This window comes from Cibotium barometz, chromosome 27, assembly GCF_041138505.1.
Source record: "Cibotium barometz isolate CiBa-2024 chromosome 27, ASM4113850v1, whole genome shotgun sequence".
NCBI lineage: Eukaryota > Viridiplantae > Streptophyta > Polypodiopsida > Cyatheales > Cibotiaceae > Cibotium > Cibotium barometz.
The window spans coordinates 36,728,274-36,753,097 of NC_141072.1; the positions used below are offsets into that span (position 1 = coordinate 36,728,274).

Genomic DNA, 24,824 nt, shown 5'->3' on the forward strand with positions numbered 1-24,824 from the left:
TGTTATATCTTTCACTTTTGTATCACATTATTGATTTTTGAGGATTTTGTGTTTACCAGTTCTGGTCTATCTATTTTGAAATACACATCAAACATGTACTTTGGATGAATTAGAGTCTTGCAAAAGCAAAATTAATTTGAGAGTGCCTCCAAAAATAGCCTATAACATGGAACTACAAAATGAGATAATAAGAAAATTACAAAGCACCTCGGCTATATTCTTGAAAATGTGCATTGGGTCAAGAAGATGGTTCACTAAAAGGTCATTCCAGTATGGAAGTTGATGAAAAATGGATAGACGCTTTGTTCGTGGAGGTGTAAAGGTTAGATCCAGCTCCCGTAAGGTCCTCCAATCACTGCTCTTCCATATGCGAGGAGACCTCCCTAGAAATCCCTCACGCAAAGGATGGTCCACTGGGAGATACTTCTTGTGGCCCCTCGTATACTATCTTCTTCATAGAGTTTGAGTATCCAGCCTCAAGTTGCGGCCCACATAATGGACATCCATTATACCCTGACACTGAAAGCCCTGTAGAACATCAAAAAAGATTGTAGCAAGTAAGTTTGGATGACAATCATGACTTAACATAGTATGTTAACAAGCTATAGTATTACCTGAGTACTCTCCATAGCCATATTCTTTTCTCAACTTTTTATTTTATTTTATAGGTCTTCTAATCCTCTCTTTCAACTTCACCAAAAAGAGGTAAATTATTTTCTCTCTTTCCTCTCTTTTAGATTTTGTATGTATGCATTAGGTTCTTAGGGCGTTTGTATGTATGCATTACTAAACCTTTCCTCACCCTTTTGTTGGTTTTGTAGGTCTTCTAATCTTCTCTTTCAAAATCATCAAAAAGAGGTAATTGCTTTCCTCTCTTTCCTATCTTTTTATCCTCTCTTTCCTCTATTTTTATCTACCAAAAAGATGTGTTTTATTTTGTAGGTCCTCTATGCATAGAGCTTAATCTATGAATAGAGCTTTAATCATAGAGCTTAATCTATGCATTAAGCTCTATTCGTAGAGCTTAATGCATAGATTAAGCTCTATGCATGCATTCATAATGCATAGAGATATATGCATAGATTAAGCTCTATGCATGCATTCAGCTCTATTCATAGAGCTTAATGCATGCATAGAGCTTAATGCTCATTCATGCTTTATGTATAATGCTCATTCATGCTTTATGCATAATGCTCATTCATGCTTTATGCATAAGCCTCATGCATAGCTTTATGCATGAGGCCTCATGCTGCATAGCTTTATGAATAGGCTTTATGCATAAGATCTCAATGCATGCTTTATGCATAAGGCCTCATGCATAGTTTTATGCTTAAGGCCTCATGCTTAAGGCCTTATGCATAGCAAGGCCTCATGCATAGCTTTATGCATAGGCTTTATGCATAAGGCCTCATGCATAAATGAATGAATGTTAAGGAATAATTCATGTGTATGCTCTTAATAAAGTGTCCATGTGGGCTTTGTTATGTGTGTGTAGAAATATGTCTCGCACTCTAGATGAGACACCGGCTTACTCTCCATCCTTCTGTCTATATGCCATGTCGCTTGACCAGTTTATGGGTTTTTTAGCACAAGCCACGCCTGAGCAAAGAGCGATGGCACAACAATATTTTGGGAGAGGGGCAGGCACTTCGGCCGCACCATCAGTGGGCACCACCACCACTAACCCTAGTTCACCTGTAGAAACCCCACAAAGAGTCACCACCAGAACCCCTCCCCCAGGTCGCTCGTCCACTCGCAAAGGAAAATGCTCGAGTAGTGGAGGTGGAGGTGGTTGTTGTCCAAGTGAGGGCATAGATGGGTCTATGCCCCCACGTGAGCATTCTTCCCCATCTAGTGCCAGAAGCACTCCACTCGTCGCGATCATCTCGCGATGTTTTGACACATAGCCCACACCCGTCGCGATGGGAAAAAATATTACACAATTGTCAATGGCAATGTAGTTTTGAATAATGTCAGGTAGTAAGAGATGAAGAGCCGTATCCGTAAGCTTTGCCACATTGTCTTTGCAAATGACTTTATGACTTTATGGCCAAAGTTGGATAAAGATAAGAAAGATAGAGTCATAAATCAAATCAAGGATGAGTACAAGCTGGCTATCAGTAGTGATGTCATGAAACATTGGTGGTGGCGAGATGTGACTAGGAGAGTGAAGGCAGGGGGTGAGAAGCCTTGGTACATGAGCACCCAAGATTGGAATGAGGAGAAGAAAAAGCATGCAAGAAATCCCCAATTCTTACAAGCAACAAGAGGATGCGGCCAAAGCCCGAATGGAGAGCATTGTAAGCTCTCACCTTGGAAGCAGCGGTGGGGACGCATTCCATGTCTACTTTGTAAGTATCAATGCTTATCTTGTTGTTTTGGTACTTTTAGAATCAAGTGGTTGGTCGGCTGGGAGAAAAGAGGACATTGCTCGCTACAGCCATAACATGTACTTTCTTTTGGAGAAGCTTGAGCGAGAAGGCACCAACCTCAATCGGGGGCTCATTGCACATATGGTAAGTGCGGCAAGCCTTAACCTTATGATTTGTATACTTGCTTTGCCATCATGTCATGTTAGATCGTTATTTTGTATACCAAAAAAAGCATCTTGTATGGTTTTCACAGGGACCAATGCCTGACCCTGAGTGAGGGCTCCACATAGAGTGGCCTTGCCCAGGTCTTTCCTCTTGTACATACATATTTTGGTCAGCTCACATCTTTGTTTAAGCTTGTATAGCTTGTATACAACTACTTTATGCAATTTTAGTCATCGAGTATAGCTTGTGAAGCTTGTATGCAATTTTATGCAACTACTTTATGCAATTTTGGCTTATCATGAGAGCATAATATGTAAATTTCACATCTTGCAATATAATTTGGCCATTGTTTGCACTTGTGTGAATTGTGTACCTACTTTTTGTAATGTCGAAAACGTTATGGCACTCTAACTTTTTCAACACATTCGATTCGTTATTCACATCAAAGTAGTAACCTTTGGTACTCTATAAGTTTGGCATAATGGTGTATCCAGCTACAAGACTGCAGCTGAATACACCATTATGCCAAAAAAATAATAATACCTACACGCGTCAAAATAACCGTCAAAAAAAGCATCAAAAGTTTCCTGCATCTGACGAAAAAAGAATCAAAACTTTCCTGCATCCGTTGAAATAGGAGTTAAAATGTCAGACGAAATTAGAGTCAAAATGTGAGTCTAAATCAGAGTCAAATTGCTAGTCGAAAAATCAAAGTCGAAATGTCAGTTGAAATGAGAGTCAAAATATCAATCAAAAATTACGTCAAAAAGCATGGAAAACATAATTATTTTGACCCTTATTTCGACACATATATCGGCACTTATTTTGATGTTTCCATTTTGGCACTTTTTTGACGTTTAGGGGATTTTAAGCTTAGTTCTAAAGCATCAAAAAAAGCGTGGATAATGGTCCCACCTCTTGTAGTGATGTAACACAGTGTCTTGAAAGAATTCTATGAGGAAATCCTTTGTTGCTTTCTGAAAGGGTGTAGATTGCACTTCTTGGCGGTCACCTCAATCCAAGTGACCACCATTAATCACAAACCTCTCTTAGAAGTTTCTGAAATGGTTCCTTAGGGATTGTAAACCCTATGGTCTTTTGAGCTTGTCTAATCTTCCTTAGAACACTAAAGTTTTGAGTCAATCTTTTTTCCTTTTCTTGGTTCAATATGTGCATTGAATTTCCCTTCCGTAGATGTGAAGCTGATCACTAGAAGGTACCAATTATTTTATCTGTTTGATTGGAAGGTTAGGATTCACGTTTTCTTTGTTTGGTTCCAATATATTCCTAAAGAATAAAATCTATTCTCAATAATTGAAAAAACAATATCTTACTAATCTATTACTCATTTAAAATTACATTTAATAACAACTGAACATTATTAGTAATAATTCTTACCTTCCCTATCGCACTCTATGCTTGCATCCTCCTCCACTGTTTGCTTTTAATTTTGCATGATTGTTGCGAACTTTCTTCTTTCTTTGTCTTTCAACTAATAGAGTCTCTTTGCTTCTTGCTTTTTTAAGTTTCTCTTTTGTCTTTTGCAATTCTTCATTCTCACTTGCAAGTAGTTCCTTCAACTTTGAACACTTCGCAATCTTTTCTGATTTGTTTGTTGCTTCTTTTTTATATAAGTTTTTGTGCACATATGAAATTATAGAGTGACCTAATATCTATCCAAGCAGACCTTTGTAACCATCCCCTACAAATCTTAACAGTATTGAAAAAAGAGGGAGTGGATTTTGTGATTGGACATTTGGGATAAATTGAGCTAGCACACCATAGATTAATATGGTGCAATCCTAATGACCTTATGTTCTCTCTATCTCTCTCTATAGCACCAATGTGTGGACCTTTTCTCCTTTTTTGAACTAGATCATAATCTGCTTCAAGATCTATATGAAGATGATAAAGCCTCTTCTGGTTTGAAAGTTTACCTCCTTCCATTTTTTCGGTTATCTGTTGATACAAACGAGACCTTTTGTAAGATTCCTCCCCAGTCCCTCAGGATGTCCAGTTTCTCCCCCGGTAATCAATTCCCTTTTCTAAATAATAAATGATCTTGTTTCTATCTATTTTGGCCCAGAGGAGAGAGCAAATGTCTAGAGAGAGGTAATTCAAAATTGAGATATTTTTAGATATAAAAATCCTCCTAGTGTCTAAAATGATTTCCCTTGAAACAAAAACTCAAAAAAAAATTTCCAATGTTCAATTGGAATTAATTAAAGATAGGTATAAAGGACCTTAGCCTAAGAGTCCAGATTTTCAGAAATTTTTGAATTATGCTCTAATTAAGGTTCCTATGGACTAATAAGATTAATCCAAATGTAGGGAGGAGATAAATTGAAAAATAAAAGTAAATCTCCCAAAAATGAGTAAATGCTCACATAAGATGAAAGGACAAGATTTATTAGTTAAAAAAGAAGAGATATTTAGAGGAAATGATGCATTTTTGACACCTTAGTGTGGGGATCTCCCCTCATGAAGGAGGCGCCTATTTCACATATATGGAGGAGTTTTAAACTAAAAAATAATGAGATATTTTCATCTCTCCTCTCTCCTGTTTCAACTAGATCCAAAAAGTAAGCTAAACTGACCCAAAATGGTGAAAAATTGACAAAACTGATATGGAAAATTCTAGCATCAGTTTGCTTGGTTAGAGGCTCACTTTTTTTTATAGATAGAAGCCTCCACCTTTGTAAAAGGTTAATAGTGTTTATGCACTGTTACTTTACTCCTACCCAGAGCCAATTACATTGAATTCACTTGATAATTCAATTGTTTTTGACTAAATCCTCTCCAAAGAAATTGGTGGCCACTCTTGATCTAAACAAGAGTAGAACCCTCAATCCCTAAAGCCAAAGGAAAGCTTACAAAACTCCACGTAAGCAAAAATTTCTACTTTTTAATTTCAAATCTATGGTTTTCTGATTTTCTTGTTTTTTTTATAATTGATTAAAGTGAATCCTGATGTTATGCCTTGTTTTTTTTATATTTGATTAAAGTGAATCGTGATGTTATGCCTTGTTTTTTTTATAGTTGATTAAAGTGAATCTTGATGTTATGCCTTGATGAAAAGACTATCCTCTTCTCTTCCTTAAGAATTCAGCCTTTCATTATCCTAAAATGAGTAACAAATAAATTGATTAAACTTTTCTTATTGTTTACTCACTCAAAAGTAAAATTGAGTAGATTAGAGTACTTTACTTCAAATTGGGGTTAATTTTAAATTGAAAGTAGAATGTTAAAAATTCAAAAATGGTCAGCTATACAAAGAAGGTTATGGTAAAATTTTCTTGAATTTTATGGAAAATAAACTTTATTTTTATGTTATTCTAAAAGAGTAATTCCCATCGTTTGTGCATTCTAAAAGAAATATTTTTATTTACTCCATGTACATATTCACCTATGAATATGCATGGATATCATTGATATTATTTATTAAAATTAAATTCTATGCATAGAAAGATGCATATTGAAAATCTTTTTTTTATAAAAGTGTTTTTTTCATTGAAATTAAATTCTATGCATAGAAAGATGCATATTGAATTTTTTTTTATTATAAAAGTGTTATTTTCATTGAATTTAATTTATATGCATAAAAAGATGCATAATGAAAATTGTTTTATTATAAAAGTGTTGTTTTCATTGAAATTAAATTCTATGTATAGAAAGATGCATATTGGAAAAAAAAATTATTATAAAAGTGTTATTCTCATTGAATTTAATTTATATGCATGGAAAGATGCATATTAAAAATTTTGTTATTATAAAAGTGTTATTTTAATTGAATTTAATTTATATGCATGGAAAGATGCATAATAATTTTTTTTTGTAAACGTGTTATTTTCATTGAAATTAAACTCTATGCATAGAAAGATGCATATTAGAAATTATTTTATTATAAAAATATTATTTTCATTAAATTTTAATTTATATGCATGGAAAGATGCATAATGTAAATTTTTTAATTATAAAAGTGTTATTTTTGTTGAATTTAATTTCTATGCATAGAAAGATGCATAATGGAAATTTTTATTATAAAATTATTATTTTCATTGAAATTAAATTCTATGCATAGAAAGATGCATTTTGTAAATTTTCTTATTATAAAAGTGTTATTTTCATTGAATTTAATTTATATGCATGGAAAGATGCATATTAGAAATTTTTTAATTATAAAAGTGTTATTTTCATTAAATTTAATTTCTATGCATGGAAAGATGCATAATGAAATTTTTATTATAAAAGTAGTATTTTCATTAAAATTGATTTGATGCATAGAAAGATGTATTAAAGGATTTATTTTTCTTTCAAAAGTGTTATTCTCATTAAAATTGATTTTATGTATAGAAAGATGCATAAAGGATTTATTTTTCTTCAAAAGTTTTATTTTCATTAAAATTGATTTTATGCATAGAAAGATGCATAAAAGATTTATTTTTATTTCAAAAGTGTTATTTTCATTAAAATTGATTTTATGCCTAGAAAGATACATAAAAGATTTTTTTTTAAATTTCAAAAGTGTTATTCTCATTAAAATTGATTTTATGCATAGAAAGATACATAAAGGATTTATTTTTCTTTCAAAAGTGTTATTCTCATTAAAATCGATTTTATGCATAGAAAGATGCATAAAGGATTTATTTTTATTTCAAAAGTGTTATTCTCATTAAAATCGATTTTATGCCTAGAAAGATGCATAAAGGATTTAATTTTATTTCAAAAGTGTTATTTTCCTTAAAATTGAATCTATGCATAAATAGATGCATAAAAGGACTTTTATAAAAGTGTTATTCCCACTAAAGTTGATTTTTATGTATAAATAGGTGCGTAAAGAATCTTTATTTTAAAAATTACAATTCTCTTAAATTCGATGTTTAAATTGTATGAATAGATGTGAATGAAGGGATGGATAGATGTGATGTAAATCAAATAGATGTGAATGGATGGAGGTGATGTGAATAGAGGTGATGAGATGTGAGGTGAATAGATGTGATGAGATGTGATGTGAATGGATGGATGTGATGTGAATAGAGGTGAATAGATGTGATGTGAATGAATGGATGAGATATATGAGAATGGGAATACACATGAAATAAATGAGAATTGATGTGGAACAATGTGGAAAGACGAGAGTTCATTATAGAAACTGTATTTATAACCTGTTTTGAAATGGTTGTTTTATGTCAAGAATGCTGGGGAAGCATTTTGACCGTCTTGTGAATGAGGTTGTGGAGACCTAGCCTAATAAAGTTGCAACAGCTGACAGAGAGTCAATGGAGGACGTCTTGCGTATAGCAAGGTCGGCCGAGGTCTTGACCAGCCTCGGTTCAATTAAAATGGTAAGCTTCCGGTACGGTGGATGAGGGACCAAGGAAGCGACCTATGAGTGAAGCGCTAGGTCACCTGCGAGACGAGAAGGATGCTAGAGGGTGCTGACCATACGATGCTCGGGCTCTGGGTTACCGATGATACCCACAAATACGTCGAGGAAGATATTGGAACAAGAAGTAAGAGTTGTTTTCTGAATTCGAGCATGGATCTGGTTGATTAACCTTGCTGGTCCTCAACGGATGAGTCCATGGCTCTTTTATATGGATCCGTTGGTTGACCTTGTTGATCTTCAATGGAGATTCCATTTTGAGATGTGAATATATTGACAGTTACTATGAGCTAGAAACTATCGAAAAGGCTCCCTAAGTGGACAGGTGGTAAGCGTTTTGGTTGCCAATGATGCCATAGGTACACCGATGTGGTGAAGGAATGATTGAAATTAAGGATTCAACCGGAGAATTTGAGGATTATGATCAGTGACTCTATGATTTTATTAAATTAAAGACATATGATTCAGTGAAAAAGGTAATTTCATATTGGGTGTGTAAGTGGTGTGACTAATTTTAAGTTTGCATGAATACTCGGCTAGGGGGCCTGGGAACTCTTTTTCCTTATACCCGGGATAAAACCTAACCAAATTCTTAATTGGATCCCATCACTATAGTGGTTGGGCGGTTGGCTTACTCACAGGACTGACTGGACTGATGGATCGCTAATTTGAGACTTAATTGTGTTATGGTATGATAGATGAAGTAAATCGCGGACAAAAATTATTCTATGCAAAAGAATCAACGGCTGCGCCTCTCAATGAGGAAAAAAGAATTGGTCTCTATGATCCAAGTGCAATCTTTTCCTTGATCTAACTATGGGACTTACGGGTCCGATAAGATTAGCTCAGTTAATTAAGGCTTTTGACTACGTTAGAGAAAAATTATCCTGGAGGAACCGCCTTCCGGGCAAGGAAAGTTTTTTTGGGTTTGGAAGAACCGATAGATTAGTCTCTTGTTCGGATATCCATGAGCAAGGCCTCAAGTGAGGGACCCTACCCCATGCAAGAAGTGCTACTTCTGCTACTAGCACCCCTGAATTCGTTGCGCGGCGGGGACAGGGATCTCACACCTTTACCATACCAAATAAGGACTAATGGTTGATAACTTGTTTTTTACACTCCAAAATTTTAAAATCTAATAAATTTAATGTTTGATATGAAATAGAAAATACCTTCAGTATGGTGTGTATAGTAGTTAGTGTTTGATAATATGATGTGTAATGTTGTTAGGATGATATATTTCGTCTTAAATGTACGAGGATCTCAATTGATTCACCTTTTTAGTAGTAAGTGGGGATATCATAATGTTTCTTTTGGATCATGTTTTATTTTCTTACACATTCTTGACATCAAATAGATAGGATAATGAAGAATTTCTTAGAGGGCCCCAAAAAAAGTTTTGATTTTTCGTAATGCATAGTAATTGGTCCAAGACCTAAAGGAATTAGCCTGATGCATAATGGGAACTAAAGAAATCGGTCCAAAGCATACTCTATTGGTGTATGGAATCGAAGAGAATTTTTGGTGAACTTGACGAGGTTACGAATTGGAAATAATTAAATGTTTAGCCGGTTTGTGTGTTTTCAATATATACATGTGACTATATAAATTGTGTTAGCTAGGGGGCATTGGAGCGATTTTGCTTGTACCCAAGCACAAAACCGCCTAAAACTAAAACAAAAAAGACATTCAAAATTTCTCTGATTGAGTGGTCGAGAAACAAAAAAAGACACGATAAATTTCTCTGAATAAGTGATTGGGCAGATTAGCTAATCGGACTGGACAGGGCAGGCTCAGATGTTGGATTTGGTAAACCCGAGAGAGAATATCTTAACAAGAATTAGATCATGAAAATCATCCTAGAGGACATCCCTACATTCCTTAATGTTGGGTCTTTCTTAGAAAAATCCTAGAAGGAAACTTCTTCTAGATAGCCCACCCTTAAGATAGTGTTGGTAAGGCCCCAAGTAAGTCACCCTACCCTCATAAGTTTAGTCTTTCGCTAATAGCTTTGTCTACTTTACCCAAGTGATGGGAGGGTGGGTGTCTACAATGACAGATAACTCCATGCTCCTTATTTTTTAATATCTTTGAGTGGTAACTTTCTAGTTTTGTGCACTTTTTTCAAGTTTGGTCGAGGACAAGGCTTGTAGAAACAATGATAACATAACGAAAAAGTATTCTACAATGATTGATCAAAAATATAACTTGGATTCGTAACCCCTGAATTCAAAGGGTTTTCACGAATTTCCATTTGAAAGGCCCACATTAAACCTCCACTTTTACATAAATTTATAGGAAGTGCATGCTAGTTCATTTCCAAAAGTGGTTTTCCTATTGAAGGGTCTATTTTTCCCTTCATTTCTTGCAAAGAATAAAACCTCTTTAGAAGGGTATCCCACCCTTCAAATTATAGGCCTACTTCAAATTCTAGTTCTACATGGTATTGTTTAATTCTAGTTCTACATGGTATTGTTTTTTAGGCATAGACCATTGATATTCCAAACGGGAAAAAAATAAGACTAGCAAATGAGTAATGGATGTTCTTGCTAATTTCTTTACAAACTAGCTAAAATAGTATTTTGACAATGCACTTTTTTTTTTCCCACAAATAGAGCTGTGCCACAAATAAACTATCTTTATTTTATGGTAAAGTTTGTGACTATGCTCCAACAGATGATTTTTTCTAAAAAATTGTGCATGATGTTCACTTCATCAAAACTATCCAGCAAGTTGTTCACACGAGGCAAGACTGCAGACATTTCCAACGATCAGGAAATCTATGCATGCATGGCTCGATTTCATGTGTCTGTTAAGTTATTGGGTCGTGCATTCGGGCAATGAAAATAATTCCGTGTACGGGAGCTAGGCGCGTGAACGGCAAAAAAGGAAAACCGGAGGCGCAAGAAGCGGGAACCTAAGCGGTTTTCGGACACCGAAAGAGGACCTGTCACGACGCAATCACGTGGGTCCATGTATTTCCCCTTACATAAATATTAACTTCCTCTGCAAGCTAGCGACAACAATCTCACGAGACGATATGCATTTCCCCCTCTCTCTCTCTCTCTCTCTCTCTCTCCTACCCTACGAATTCCTAACCCTAGTCGCAGTGGCAGTTTCCTAGCTCTATGCTGCCCTAAAAAACCCTAGCCCTCGCAGGGTGCCTCTGTCTAAAGAAAGAGCTGCGCGTGTGCACGCAGGGTGCCTCTGTCTAAAGAAAGAGCTGCGCGTGTGCATCTTTCCTCTCCTACGCTTGCAAAAGAATGGCAGATTTTGGTGAGGAGATCACGAGAGACTCTGAGATAATGGTTGAGGAGACTGTTAATGGAGAGGCTCCGCGTGGGGACGTGGACTTTTCCCTGGTGGACGTTGAAGAGGAGGGTGATGGATGCCTGCTGCAGGAACATCACTTCATCAAGAAGGCTGGACCCCCTCTTGGCCGCGGCAAGATCCAGATCAGAAGAATCGAGAACACCACCAGCCGGCAGGTCACCTTCTCCAAGCGCAGAAACGGCCTCTTGAAAAAAGCCTACGAGCTCTCAGTCCTTTGCGACGCCGAAATCGCCCTCATCATCTTCTCCTCTACCGGCAGGCTCTTCGAGTTTGCAAGCTCCAGGTACCCTTGAGACTTCCCTTCATTATAATTAGTTTCTGCCTGGGCTCGTCGTTGTCGTTCTCAGCGACCAATTCGTTGAGATAAAAGTTGAATAAAACCATTGCTTAGCGTGTTCTCATTTGCAAGGCATCGTTGGAAATGATAACGTGCGGTGCAAATGATAATGTTTTAAATTCTCCATATCTTCAACGATTCCTGTGTATGTTGTGTACATTTTTCTGCATTTTTGTGTGTGAGAGAGAGAGAGGCCTCAGCCCGAAGAGAGTGTGTGTGTGTGAGAGAGAGAGAGAGCCCTCAGCCCGGACAGAGCTGTCTTGCACACGTCCTCCACGGAATACCACTTCCATCGCCTTGCACATCCTGATCCCACCTAAGATTGACGTGTTGTGCTCTTTCTATTTCCTACACAGGACACCGAAGGCAAAGCTTTACTTGAAGAAAATTATGTCTTATAAACTTGTGTGTTTCTTGTCTTTTCAAAGTACAATCTTCTTCTTGTGATTTACAATTGGGGCTTGGTCTTAGAATATTATGTGAATTATTATCGTAGATGGGTACGAGAAAGAGCTGCTAGAGGGATCCAACTCAAGGTAGTTGTCGGCCAAGAGACCACAGCTTAAAACTAAGCTTTACCAACACACCATCGTATTCATGCAACGACCTGTCGATGGAGGGTTTTTGCGCATGCGGTGGTCATGTTGGTCAAAGAGGAGCCGTGAGAGCAAGGCATCGACTTCCTAGCAATGCAGGGTGTGGTGAGAGGGAGGAAACCGTGAGAGGTGCCAAGAGTGTGCTCTATGTGGTGCAGTCGTGGGTAGGCGTGAGAGGCATAGCCCTCTATGAGACACAATTGTATTTGAAGAGGATAGTCATGAAAGGTGTAAAAAATGTTTGTGGTAGCATTTGCATTATTTCCTTATCGCTCAAGCCTCAGATTATTTAGTACAATAATTTCTTACAATAATAATGTAGTTTTTTTTTTTGTCTACCGGGAATCTAGTAAGTTCTACATAATCAATTCTTTATTTCTCAATAGGTAAAGATGCTAAATTATGATTATTTGGTCGCAGACAATTCCTAGTCTTGTTGCTTTTTGACACATTTCACATTTCTTACATCATTCATGTGGATCATGAAAAAGAGAGGGCCACCAATAACCGACTCTTAAAAACTTTTGAGTGTTACCAACTTTTCGATAAAATATCTCTGCTCAGCTAAGCAATCCATTAATTAGAGCCCTTATGCAAATGCATAAAGCTTAATGCATTTACATCTCATGCATGTGAGAAACAAAAGTATTGACTATCATAACACCACTTGCCGAGGCGGGGTTTACAATAAGAAAAGAGAACAAAATCTTGCACAAGTGAAGACCTTGTCAAAGTTGACAATGCGGAAGCAGTATTGTGTTAGTGAGAAAACGCTAAGAGAGAGAGGATGAGAGAAAACGCTGGCAGAGAAAGGGAGAGAGAGGGTGCACAAACGCTAGAGCGAGGTAGAGAGAGAGAGAGAGAGAGAGAGTATTCGAACCAACACAACAGTAATGAATTAGATGAATTTTTACGATGGAGCTAGGGTACTTATATATCCACAAATGGACTTGGCCGACCTCACTTGAGATGCATGCAAAAAAAAAGAAATTAACACCATCTCTGTAGCTCATAGTGGACATAAATAGGAATACCAAGTCGACGAAGAAGCTACCATGGGCACCCCAGCAATGGCCAACCACTAGGTACACCTCGGATTTGCAACCACCAGCTTGTCACCACCAAAAATGCCATCCTGAGCACAAACTGCCTCAAAGAACATTGAACTGTAGACCACAACTATGTCCAAGAATCCCCATTCATGAATTGTGAACACATCACGTCCAAAAAAAACTCCACAAGATAATGAACTTTGGTACACACCCTATCCATAATCCTGAAAACAACAATGAATGACTCAGCACATCCATAGTGTTTTACACGCCATGTTGGTTCCTTGCCAGATGCCTAGTGCTTTGAATTTCGACACACCGATCCAAACACCCAGAAATTGAACTCCGACACACGGGTCCAAGTCGTCTCAAAACAGGAGCACAGACTACCCCTCTCTGCCACTCACATGCCTCTCTCTAGCTGAAGGCGTGGTAGCATCCATCCACCAAGCTAGAATGCTGGAGCATGTGCCAGTGTAGACCTCGCCACACCGACAGAAGCCGTATCATCCCTAGTAGTATCACTGTCACTGTCATGCTCATCAGTTTTGCCTTTGCCTTTGTCATTCGTCAAGCCTTGAGCTTTAGCTTTGGATTTGCAATCCCGAGCCAAATGCCCTCGCTCTCCGCACTTATAACAATGGCTCCTAGACTTCTTATTGGATTCCGATGCAGCATGTGTCGATTCTACATCCTTCGGAACTCAAATCTTGCCTTGGAAAATGAGCACTGCTTTCTCCTCAATGAGAAAAGAGCTGAGATCATCAAATTCTAGCTTTTCCTTTGTGACTTGTAAGCGTAATGCCCTTGAGACCATCTCGTACTCCTCAGGCAACTTCGTAAGAACAGTTAACGTACTATTCATAGCCGACAACTGATCATGGATAACCTTTGCCTTCATTAGAAATGACTGCATAGAGGTCTCGGCTTCAAACTTGATGGAAAACAATTGGCCGAGAAGGGTTACTGCTCGCATTGTTGAGTCTCGATCAAGCATTCCTGCAAGCTTTGACCACATTTCCTTGGGAGACTTCAAAGTCTGTATGGTAGGGGAAATTTCCTTGGTGAGAGATTCTGCAATCGTCGACATCCTTCGCATTGTGAGCATCCCAATCCACAAGAGATTTGAGAAACTCTTCCTCCTGAAGACGTGTGAACCGATTGCTATCCCTTCGGGGACGTTCCTCCGAGCCATCAACAATGTCCCATAAGCCTTTTTTGCTAAACCATAGCCTCATGATCAAGTTCCAATGCGCATGTCACCATTTAGTTTGTCATCCTTGCTCGAACACGGGAGACCCATCTCCTTCGTCAATCCAATCCACTTCTCCAAAAAATGCAACCCAAATCTCGTCCAACTTCACGCTGAAAATCAACAGCACTCCTCCGACTAAAAAAACGTAGATTTGAAGGGGTTATCCACGATGAAAACGCTGCTAGATTCGATCAGCCTCCTCTTATAGCAAAAATGCTGGTCCAAGGGTGCTTCTCGCGATGAAAACGCAGCAAATCAATCGCTCTCTGCTGGCTAAAAAACGCAACGGAGATTTGCCTTCTCCTTGGACTCCGGTCCCCTAGGCATTGACGTGCCTCAGCTTTGATACCATGTCAAAGTTGACAATGCGGAAGAGTATTGCATTAGTGAGAAAACGCTAAGGGAGAGAGGATGAGAGAAAACGCTAGCAGAGAAAGGGAGAGGGTGCACAAATGCTAGAGAGAGGTAGAGAGAGAGAGTATTCAAACCAACACAACAACAATGAATTAGATGAATTTTTACTATGAAGCTAGGATGCTTATATATCCACAAATGGACTTGGTCGACCTCACTGGAGATGCATGCAAAAAAAAATAAAAAAAACAACAAACCTAGCATTGAATCACATTGAAGATCTACAAGAAGAAAAGATAATGGAAAATTGGCAAGTGAAGACCTAATACTTAACCAGAGTGATGACCTACAAGAACAAAAGATAATGGAAAGTTGGCAAGCGCATAGTGATTACCTAATATTTTCTCTCTTCAAAGTGTTATATGCATAAGGTAGAGCCCTTAAATAAATGTAGAGTTCTGTCGATGCATAGAGTACGCATGCTTAGACCTCATAGATACACCTTTGCATGTATAGAGCTCTATGCATGCACAGAGAGAGCAAGACCCTCTATACATACATGGAGAACATAAAGAGCCCTATGCATGCATAGAGCTCATAGATATTCCTATGCACGCAAAGAAATCCCTATACAAGCATAGAGCACTCTATACATGCATAGAGCTCATAGATATTCCTATGCATGCAAAGAAATCCTTATACAATCATAGAGAGAACTCTATATACTCATAGAGTGCACGGGGCTCTACCTTATGGTTAGAGTCCTTTATGGATAGAGTCCTCTATGTATGAATAGAGCTCATAGAGAGCCTTATGTAAGCATAGAGAGCCATGCATAGAGAGCTATATCCATGCATAAAACACTATATGCATGTATAGAATAGAGAGATCTATGCATACATAGAGAGCTCTTTGTATGGATTTGAGTGCATAAAGAGCCCTATATATAAGATAGAGTCTTCTGTGCGTGGATCATAGTAACAAAAAAACCCATTTTGTCCTCTCAAAACGGCACGAAACGTTTTGAAACAAAACGAAACCTGCCCATCGAAACAATGTTTCGCCTCGAAATGTAAAGTGAGGTTTAAAAAAAGGACGGAAGTTTTTTTTTTTGCAAATGCGATTTTTGTCGACGTTTTCGTCCTTGTTTGCTGCCCATTTGCCACTTCACGCATCCGACGTTTCTTCTCGGCCGTAACATGTTTCTTCGTCTCTTCTCCTCGTCCACTTCTTTTAACTCCGTCACTTCTTCTCCTGCATGCCTCCTCTTCCTCTTCCCTTTTTCTCTTTCTCTCTTCTTCTCTACGGTCCACCCCTACTCTTCCTTGCTTTTCTTTCCTCCTCCTCTTTCTCTCCTTTTCTCGTCTTCCAATTTTCTCTTCTTTTCTTCTCACCTCCTTTCCTTTTCTTTCCTCCTCTCTCTCTTGCCTTTTCTTGCCCAAATTTTGAAAATACCAAAAAACCTATTCCCAAAATCATGAATTTCATACCCACTAGTCCCAAAAAAATTTCTTCACCTTTATGTTGGCTATGTTATAAATTTGGTATGTGTATATAAGAAGTGTAATTTCGAAACCTTTGCGTTTCGTCCAAAACGGACGAAACGACGTAGCAATATTTATGCATGCATAGAGAGACATATCCATGCATATGACACTCTATTCTTGCCTAGAGCTTATATAGATCCATATGCATGAATAGAGCTCAATGAATTTGCATAAGGGCTCTACCTTATGAATAGATATCAAAGCGAGATCTATGCATAATGTAAGATGTCTTATGCAAATGCATAGATCCCAATGTGTTTGTATGAGAGCTCTCATTCATGTGAAAAATAAGTACTCTCATAGCACTCGGGGTTGCAACATTAAAATAAAGAGTGTGGGTTAAGAGATTATCTTAAGAGAGAGCATGGAGGGAAAGAATAGAGGTCGTTGAAGACAGATGGAAGACCTACGAATTAAAGAACTAGGAGTTATTTAAAAACAATTATTCACAAGAGACCTTATAAGAGTTTATGAAAATTCATGAAAGGCTTTGCACATAGAGAGCTCTCTTTATGCATAGCACTCTACGATTATTCCTTTATTCTCTTGTAGTGAAGTATTTTCTCATGAGAATCTCTTTGGAGTGTGGTCAATGGAAAGGAGAAAATTAAATGTTTCTACTAGAGATGTTGAGCTTACATGGATCACTAAGGATAATAAAGAATTGGCTTTGGCACTTAGTGTGCTAATTATATTCATTACGTCTTTTACCTTGAGTCTTCTCTGGAAGCATGGAAAGCACTTGACAAATTGTTTGGAAAAAAAGGAAGCAATTTAAAGATTATATTGAAGATTGAGTTCTTTGAGTCAAAGCTTATTTGCTCATATTAATTATATGTAGAGTCTAATAATGATAACTTTCGGTCAAAAGGTTCTAGGTCAAAATTTTAATTATTCTAGAAAATTAATGAGAGAAAAAAATTGTAACTATTGTTAAAAGCCTAATCATGAAAAAAATAATTATTTTGTCAAAAACAAATCTCATGCAAAAATCACGAAAAATGAAGAAGAATTTCAAAGAAAATGCCACTAACCTTGTCCAAAGTTATGGCCTTCTGAAAGGCTTCCTTAAATCAAAGACACCCATAAAATATTCCTACTATTTTGTAAAAATCTCAATAGACTAATTTTGTGAAACCAAAAGTCAAAAAAGAACTTGTTAAATCCAAACATGTCTAGACTAAGGTGGTGAAACTAAAGCTCTAGTAGAGCTTAATAAATCCACACATGTTTTAAGTGATTGATAATTAGTTGAGGTGTTAGAAATAATAATATCATTTATCAACATTAGTGTGTGTAGCCAATGAAGTGATTGCTAAGGTGTAGAACAAGAAGGTCTTGGGATGAAAATTCCACAAGGTACTTTCTTGCGGTATAGGCAGATAAGAGAAGCACCTATAAGCAATGAAAAATAATAATTACAAAATATTAGATTGTGCAAAGGTTCAAAAGTTAAATTAGGAGTTGAATTTATCCTAGTAAAGTCAAATAGATTTACTATTTTGGTGCTCACTTTTATATAGTTTTTAGTATCTATATAGGGTTCATCAACTAATGAAGAATGAAGCTCTTACTTTATGTTAGTTACTTTGTTTATCTAATTTGTAAGGTTCCCTTTATGTGAGAAGTAGCCTTTGTGGTGAGAACACGGGCACTCGATAGTTCCTAGGTGGCATGACAGATGTGCACTATTTTGTAAGGTTTCCTAAATATAAGGAGTAGTTGTTGTGGCAAACACTCGAACACCTAGCAATTCCTACGTTGCATGCGAATGGTAGCCAAATCTGACTAGATAGTTACGAAATGGCTTATGTAGATTTGGCACTCTGCTAAGTAGGATGCATGTTATGTAGGCTATGTGACCACATTAGTGAGTACTGGACTATAAACTAGTGACACACTATTCACGGGTTTTTATGGACCCATTCGAGAGTTTAGAGGGTCTCAAATAAATGTGGAGGTTGTCCTAAGGTCCTATAGAACATAGTTGTAGTATAATATGGTCCCAATTAGATGATGTGGTTGGTTAGCTATTTTGGACCAAGTCGCAGGTTGGTGGACGTGGTCAACCTATATCTATGTTGACCTTGGGTACTATAAATAGACTAGTTTGGTAGTCTTCGTTCATCATCGAGTTCATTATGTTTAAGCATAATTAACTTCACAGTAAGATGTTCTCTATTTAGAGGATGTCATGCTTTTAATTATTTAAGCACACTTATATGCAAGGCATCCTTTATCCACAATTTTTCTAGATCACTATCAAAGCTCCTTACTTGGAGTATATAGATGGACAGATAATCAAGCTCTTCCAAGTAGTAATATTATTTACTCTCCACTTCTTTCTTTAATTGATTACTTTGTATTATGTTGATGTAGCTTCAACTATTGTTTATCTATATATGGTATCAGAGTATAGGCTTTGATTTTAGCAATTTTCTATTGAAAGGTAGATTTGGAGAGATGGCCCAACCAAAATAATGTAGCCGCTTGTGCCCACCTTGCACCTTTTGGTGATAGGAAGTTGGATGGGAAACATTACTCTCTAGAATTTTAATATTAATATTTATTATTGATTTATATGAGTTGTGGGAAACTGTAATAGAGATTCATATAAAGATGTGTCTTACTTTAGATTTTGTAGATCCACTATCGACCATACTGTGAGATCCTAGTCACATTAGCACGGAGGAGAAGTAATATAGATACGATATGTGCCATCATCAATGATTTGGTCATGAACATTATTCAACATACTATCATAACTTCTGCGGCATGGCAAGTTCTAAGAACAAGTATAAGGCGAGGAATCAAACAAGGATTCAAAACCTTGAGAATCGATGCAAGCAGAAAGGAATTCTCATAAAGATGTAGTAGAGTATTTTAGATCGTGGATAAAGAATCTACAAGATCAAATTGCAATGGTGGGGATGACTAAGACCAGTGAAGAACTAGGGTTGGGGCTAGAATTTAGGTGGAGAATTGTTCACTATCAAAATCAAAGCTCTCGCTAGGATTATCTCCATGAAAAGAGTGCCCATCAGAGCACTCGTAGAAGTCACCCTCGCTAAGGATGTTGCCCTCATCATTAAACTCGGGCTCTCTAAGCTCTTATGACAAGGCAATTGGAGTGTGCTCATTTGCAGGAGTGGAGAAAGAACTACCGAGACCTCGTTGTGTGTAGGTTTGCACTATGCCACTCAAGCCGAGACGAAAGGTGCATCCGCCTGCGAGATCCTACTCACACTCCTCTACCACTAGGTCGAGTTGTTGCATGTCCATGATGAGTATTAGAAACTTGTCCATCAATCTCCTCAAGCTCTGCATAGAGCTTCGCATACAGTTTCTCCTCCTCCTCATCTACCTCCTTGCGGACACTTTTGAGAGTCGCTTGTGAGCTTGAACTCATCCACATTGACCTACAAGTGATAATGCGAATTGACACATAGTTATTATCAAATAAACCTGAAAAAGAAAAAAGCTAGAAGTTTACAACTTAAGTTTTAACTTTTAATTGGTCATAAGTTGTAAGTTGTAACTTAAAAGCTATACTTGTATAGTCGAGTCCATCTTCTCCGCAAAGATACCAAGGTACCGACCAAGGCACGAGGCAATCTTCTTTAGCCAAAGGTATCGGGGTTCCATGGAGCATTGCTCGGATCTGGAAATGTACCACTTGGAAACTTGCATCTTTTTCACATACCTAGAGGAGAAACAATAACAATACAAAACAAGAGCTTTATCCTTAACACAGGAGATCACCAGAAAAGTACATAGTCTTGCTTCTGCAGAGGAATGCCTATTGATATGAATAATAGAGGAGGGGGATGTCAACATTAGTTCACTCTTGAGGGCATGCAGCCCAAAAATCATTGTTAACAGCATTTGCTTGTGCTATTATGCTAATGCTTCACCAAAGGATTTTGTTGCCCGGCCTACTCACAAAGAATGTCAAAAAAGATGTATGTAAAACATGTAGATTGTTGCTCACTATGCAATGCCATATAGAGATCTTTCTTTAGTCATCACACATAAATTTAAGCTGCTTTTTACCATTGCCATAGAAAAGTGACGTGCCACATAGAAGAGGTTGATCTTTCTAATACTAGCTCTCACTTAGACTCAGATCCACTAACTTCAAGTCATTTTTAACTGAAGTGAGCTCACCGTAAGCTTTAGTTGGTTGAGAACCATAAGAGATGATGCTTTAAATCAATAAGAAGCTCATGCAGTGAGTTATTAATTAGTAACTCTTCACCAAGGTAATACACTCTCACACATATTTGGATAGAACCTTATAGAAAGCTTCCTTGTTGCTTAGTCACAATGGGGGTCACAATGTGCTCTCTTTGTTGAAATTCGTGGTGCTTATGCTAGATCAAGATGAGTGGAGAGAGATACCCACAAAATACAAGAACAAATCTTGTTTATTAAGTTGCTTATGCATACAACTTGGCCTTTGCACACTACATAATGCCTTCTAGCTTCACCTTTAAATAGGTGAGCTAGTGGACCTTAAGTCCATTCACACACACACACCCTTCTTCTACCCTTTTACATGACCTTAATCTTTTAATACCTTCTCTCAATACCAACTATGAAAGAATTTGAATAGGAGGTATTGGACATAGGTTGCCTTTATAACATAAGGCGTACAAGGTTAGGAATATAGGTGTTGTTACATTGAGATTTAAAACAAGTGCTCAGAGGAGTTAGAGGTTGATACATAGTTAGCCTCTGACTCTTTGTTAGGACATTTAGAAGTGACATGTCCCATTTGTTTACACTTGTTACATTTCATTTTATTGGGATATTTGATCCAACAATTATTTGCAAAATGACCTACTTTTTGCAATGGGTACACCTTACTTTGCTCACTTGATGTGACAAAGCTTGTTCGATATTCAATGGAGTGGATGCACTTGAAGATTTAGCTCCTCCCTTGGCCTCTTTTCTTCATCAAGAGAAGATTGAATGACTCCTTCAAGGGTGGGATTAGGTATGTTCTTCAAGGTGGTGACTAAGGTGGGATACACCTTCTTGACTACTTTTAGCAAAATAGCCACTGCATCATCTTCTTCCATTCTCGCATTCACTGATGCAAGTTGAGCCATAAGGCCCTTCAAATGAGAGATAAAGGCTCCAATGTCATCTCCCTCTTTGAGCTCCAAGATGAAAAATTTAATTTTTAGTGAGATCTTGGAATTCTTACCACGAGCTCCATAGAGCTTGTCAAGCTCATCCCATTTCTCCTTTGCAGTTGGCCACATGGTGAATAACAGCCTCATCAAGTTGGAGTATGATGATGTCTTGTGCTTTCTCATCATCTTCAATATCTTCAACCTTAGCTCGATCAATAACCTTAGTGGTGCCGAAGATGAATGGCCAAAAACCTTTGGACATCATCTTATACTTGACAAGATCTTGAAAGTCCTCTCTTGAGAACTTCTTAATTTGGTTGTTTTCCTTTGACATTGGGTATTGAAGGGACATTACAAGAGTGTAATGGGCTGATTTATGAAGAAGAAAACCAAAGAATTTGTGATGTTTTGGCTTGAGTAGAAAGAGAATGGCTTATGGTGCAACAACCCTTAATCAAGCCAAGGATGTTGCATAAAAGAGATCAAGTTGATGAAGATTATGGTTTAGCACTTAGAGTTTATGCCTAACCACTAATTGTTATAGAGATGAGCTTCATTAGTGTCAAAGAATACTTGCTTTGGTTATTAAGATCACCATTAGTGTTTAGCAATACTATTAGTGCTTAAGAGCATATTTTTAGTATATCTAATGACACTTGTATTGGTGATTAGATACACCATTAGTATTTAAGAACACTCTTAGTGCTTAGAAACACTCCGTAATGTCAAGAGGCTCCCCTTTGCTGATGGCTACACCCACCAATAGTGTTTAGCAACACTTTTAGTGCTAATAAGCACACTTGGGAATGTTGAACACTTGTTGAAGCTTGATGAATGAGACTTATGAACACCTCATGGTGTATGTCAACAACTTCAGAGGATTTGGAGCAAAAGAAATTTCAAGAAGCACTTGAATGATTATGGTTAACTAAGCCAAGATTAGAATAAAAAACACTATTTTGAAGCTTTTATTGAAGCTTTCATGGCTTCCTCACAGGGTTGCTTTGGTTTTCAACTTCTGCACGTGCATCCAGTAGCCATCGAGGCTCATCTCTTGAATGTAGAGCCTTGAGGCTACGGGCTACAAAAGCCCTAAGCTTATGTGGCTTAATCTTACCCACACAAGGCGCACAGTTGTACGAAAGCCAGCGCTACAGAAATCGTGCGCCGACTTGCTCAGAACGCAATGGCGCGGTTCAGAGAGATGTAATCCAGCAATTGGTTGTAGGAAACTGAGCACCCGGAGGTAATCTTCATCTTCCTAGTTGAAATCACGCCAAGATATGGCCTCGACAAGCAGTTGGAGGCCTCCACTCACTGGGGTAGATGAGGTGCACTCAAAGAACACTTTGTTGACCTAGTGTACACCTTGCAAGTTGCCTAGCATGTTGAAATTCATGGTGCTTATGCTAGATCAAGATGAGTGGAGGAGAGAGACCCACAAAATACAAGAACAAATCTTGTTTATTAAGTTGCCTATGCATACAACTTGGCCTTTGCACACTATATAATGCCTTCTAGCTTCACCTTTAAATAGGTGAGCTAGTGCACCATAAGTCCATTCATACACACACCCTTCTCCTACCCTTTTACATGACCTTAATCTTTTAATACTCTCTCTCTCTCTCTCTCTCTCTCTCTCTCTCTACTTAAACTACACTCACAAAGAGTTTCAATGCTCTTAAAGTCCCTCCCTCACACTCATGTTATGCCACTTACATGCATAAACAAGAATGCAATGTTACGAAGCAATGCTCTTAAAGTCCCTCCCTCACACTCATGTTATGCCACTTAAATGCATAAACAAGAACGCAATGTTACGAAGCAATGCTCACTAAGAAGTTAAAGTTGTTGGCCTTTTTAATGCTTCAAAGTGTCAATCTAAGAAGTAAGAATTAGCCCTCAAATACAACAAATGCAAAGAATGAATATCTCACCAAAAAATACAACAAATGCAGAGATTACTTGTGACCAAATCACACATACATCCACGCACTCATCACATAGAGAAATCTCCCAGTACCATGTTAAAAGACATGGTGTGAGGTTAAGCTTGGCGATGATTAAGTGAAACACACAATGGAGATGATTATCACATAAGCAAACTCACATCAATGAAGCAACAAATGCAACCACTTAGATTAAGATGAGATATGACCAATGAGCAATGGAATGTACTCAAGAGTCACGACTTAATCATAACCATAAACACATGCTAATGAAATGCTAATATAGAGAGTATTTTTTCAAAGTACCACTTAGTATATTAAGCACTAAGTAAGTATACAAAGTTAGGATTCTAGTCTCTCCACATATCTCTCTAGTGAATGAGTAAAATGCCTTGTTTATATAGGCTCTTAAGAGGAGGCACCTAGAGGCCTAGAATCACTCCACCTCTTCTAAGATCTCTCACCTAACTCACCTAAAAGGTGACAACTATAATCAAGGAGTCACCTATTTGACCTACACATAGTAACCAAGTACAACAAGGGTTTTCTAACCTTAGACAACTTATTCTAAGGTACCACTAAGGGTTTTTCACTAACGATGGATGCTAGATAACATATTTTTAGATAAATTATTATATAATTCTTTCTAGGTTAAGACAATTAACATTGTAGTGCATATTCGTAAGAGGAGTTACACAAATATAGTGAAGTACATGACACCTCAAGAAGCTTATTTAAGTACAAAACCCTTAGCTGCACATTTTAGAAAATTTTGTTGTGATAGTTTTATACATGTTCCACACTCATATAGAACTAAGTGAGATTATAAGAGAAAAAAGTGACTTCTTGGGGTACAGTATGGAGTAAAGCATAGTAACAGGGAACCGGGGGGGGGGGAGGGGCAAGGATCCGGAATGGTGAAATGCCAAACTGAGTCACGTCTCTTGCATGGATGGGTTTCCAAAATAAGGGGACATCTTCTTGGTCATCCCTCACAAGGGGACGCGTCTCCCTATTAGGAGACACGTGTCTCCTTATGAGGGACAGCCAAGGGGATGTTAAAAAAAACTCCAAATGTGTACGCTTTTTGTACTTTCTGTGCCATGACATAGATGTGATTCGTCGATTTGTAGTTTCTTTGCTCTCTGTCTCGTGCATCTTCTCACGACACAAAGAGTCAGAGACACGATCGTTGATCAGCCTTCAGGGCCAGCAAGAATGCAGGTGCCAAGGGGCCAATGCCAAGCCTCCAAGGGTCCAATCATAGAGTCCAGACTCCAGTGTGCCACGGTGCCACCTGTGACCTATTGCCCCAACCTTGCGTCTGCACACATGCT

At 37.8% G+C, this 24,824-nt stretch overlaps 1 protein-coding gene across 8 annotated transcripts in view; it reads left to right on the plus strand.

The window, feature by feature from the left end:
* Positions 1-11,186: 11,186 nt before the first annotated feature.
* LOC147623347 (MADS-box transcription factor 23-like) overlaps positions 11,187-24,824 on the plus strand; it is a 44,478-nt gene continuing 30,840 nt past the window's right edge. For all 8 annotated transcript variants that reach the window (XM_086821491.1, XM_086821489.1, XM_086821490.1 and 5 more), the window contains exon 1: positions 11,187-11,539. In XM_086821491.1, the coding sequence (XP_086677617.1) occupies positions 11,187-11,539 (353 nt within the window). The remainder of the gene's footprint in view (positions 11,540-24,824) is intronic.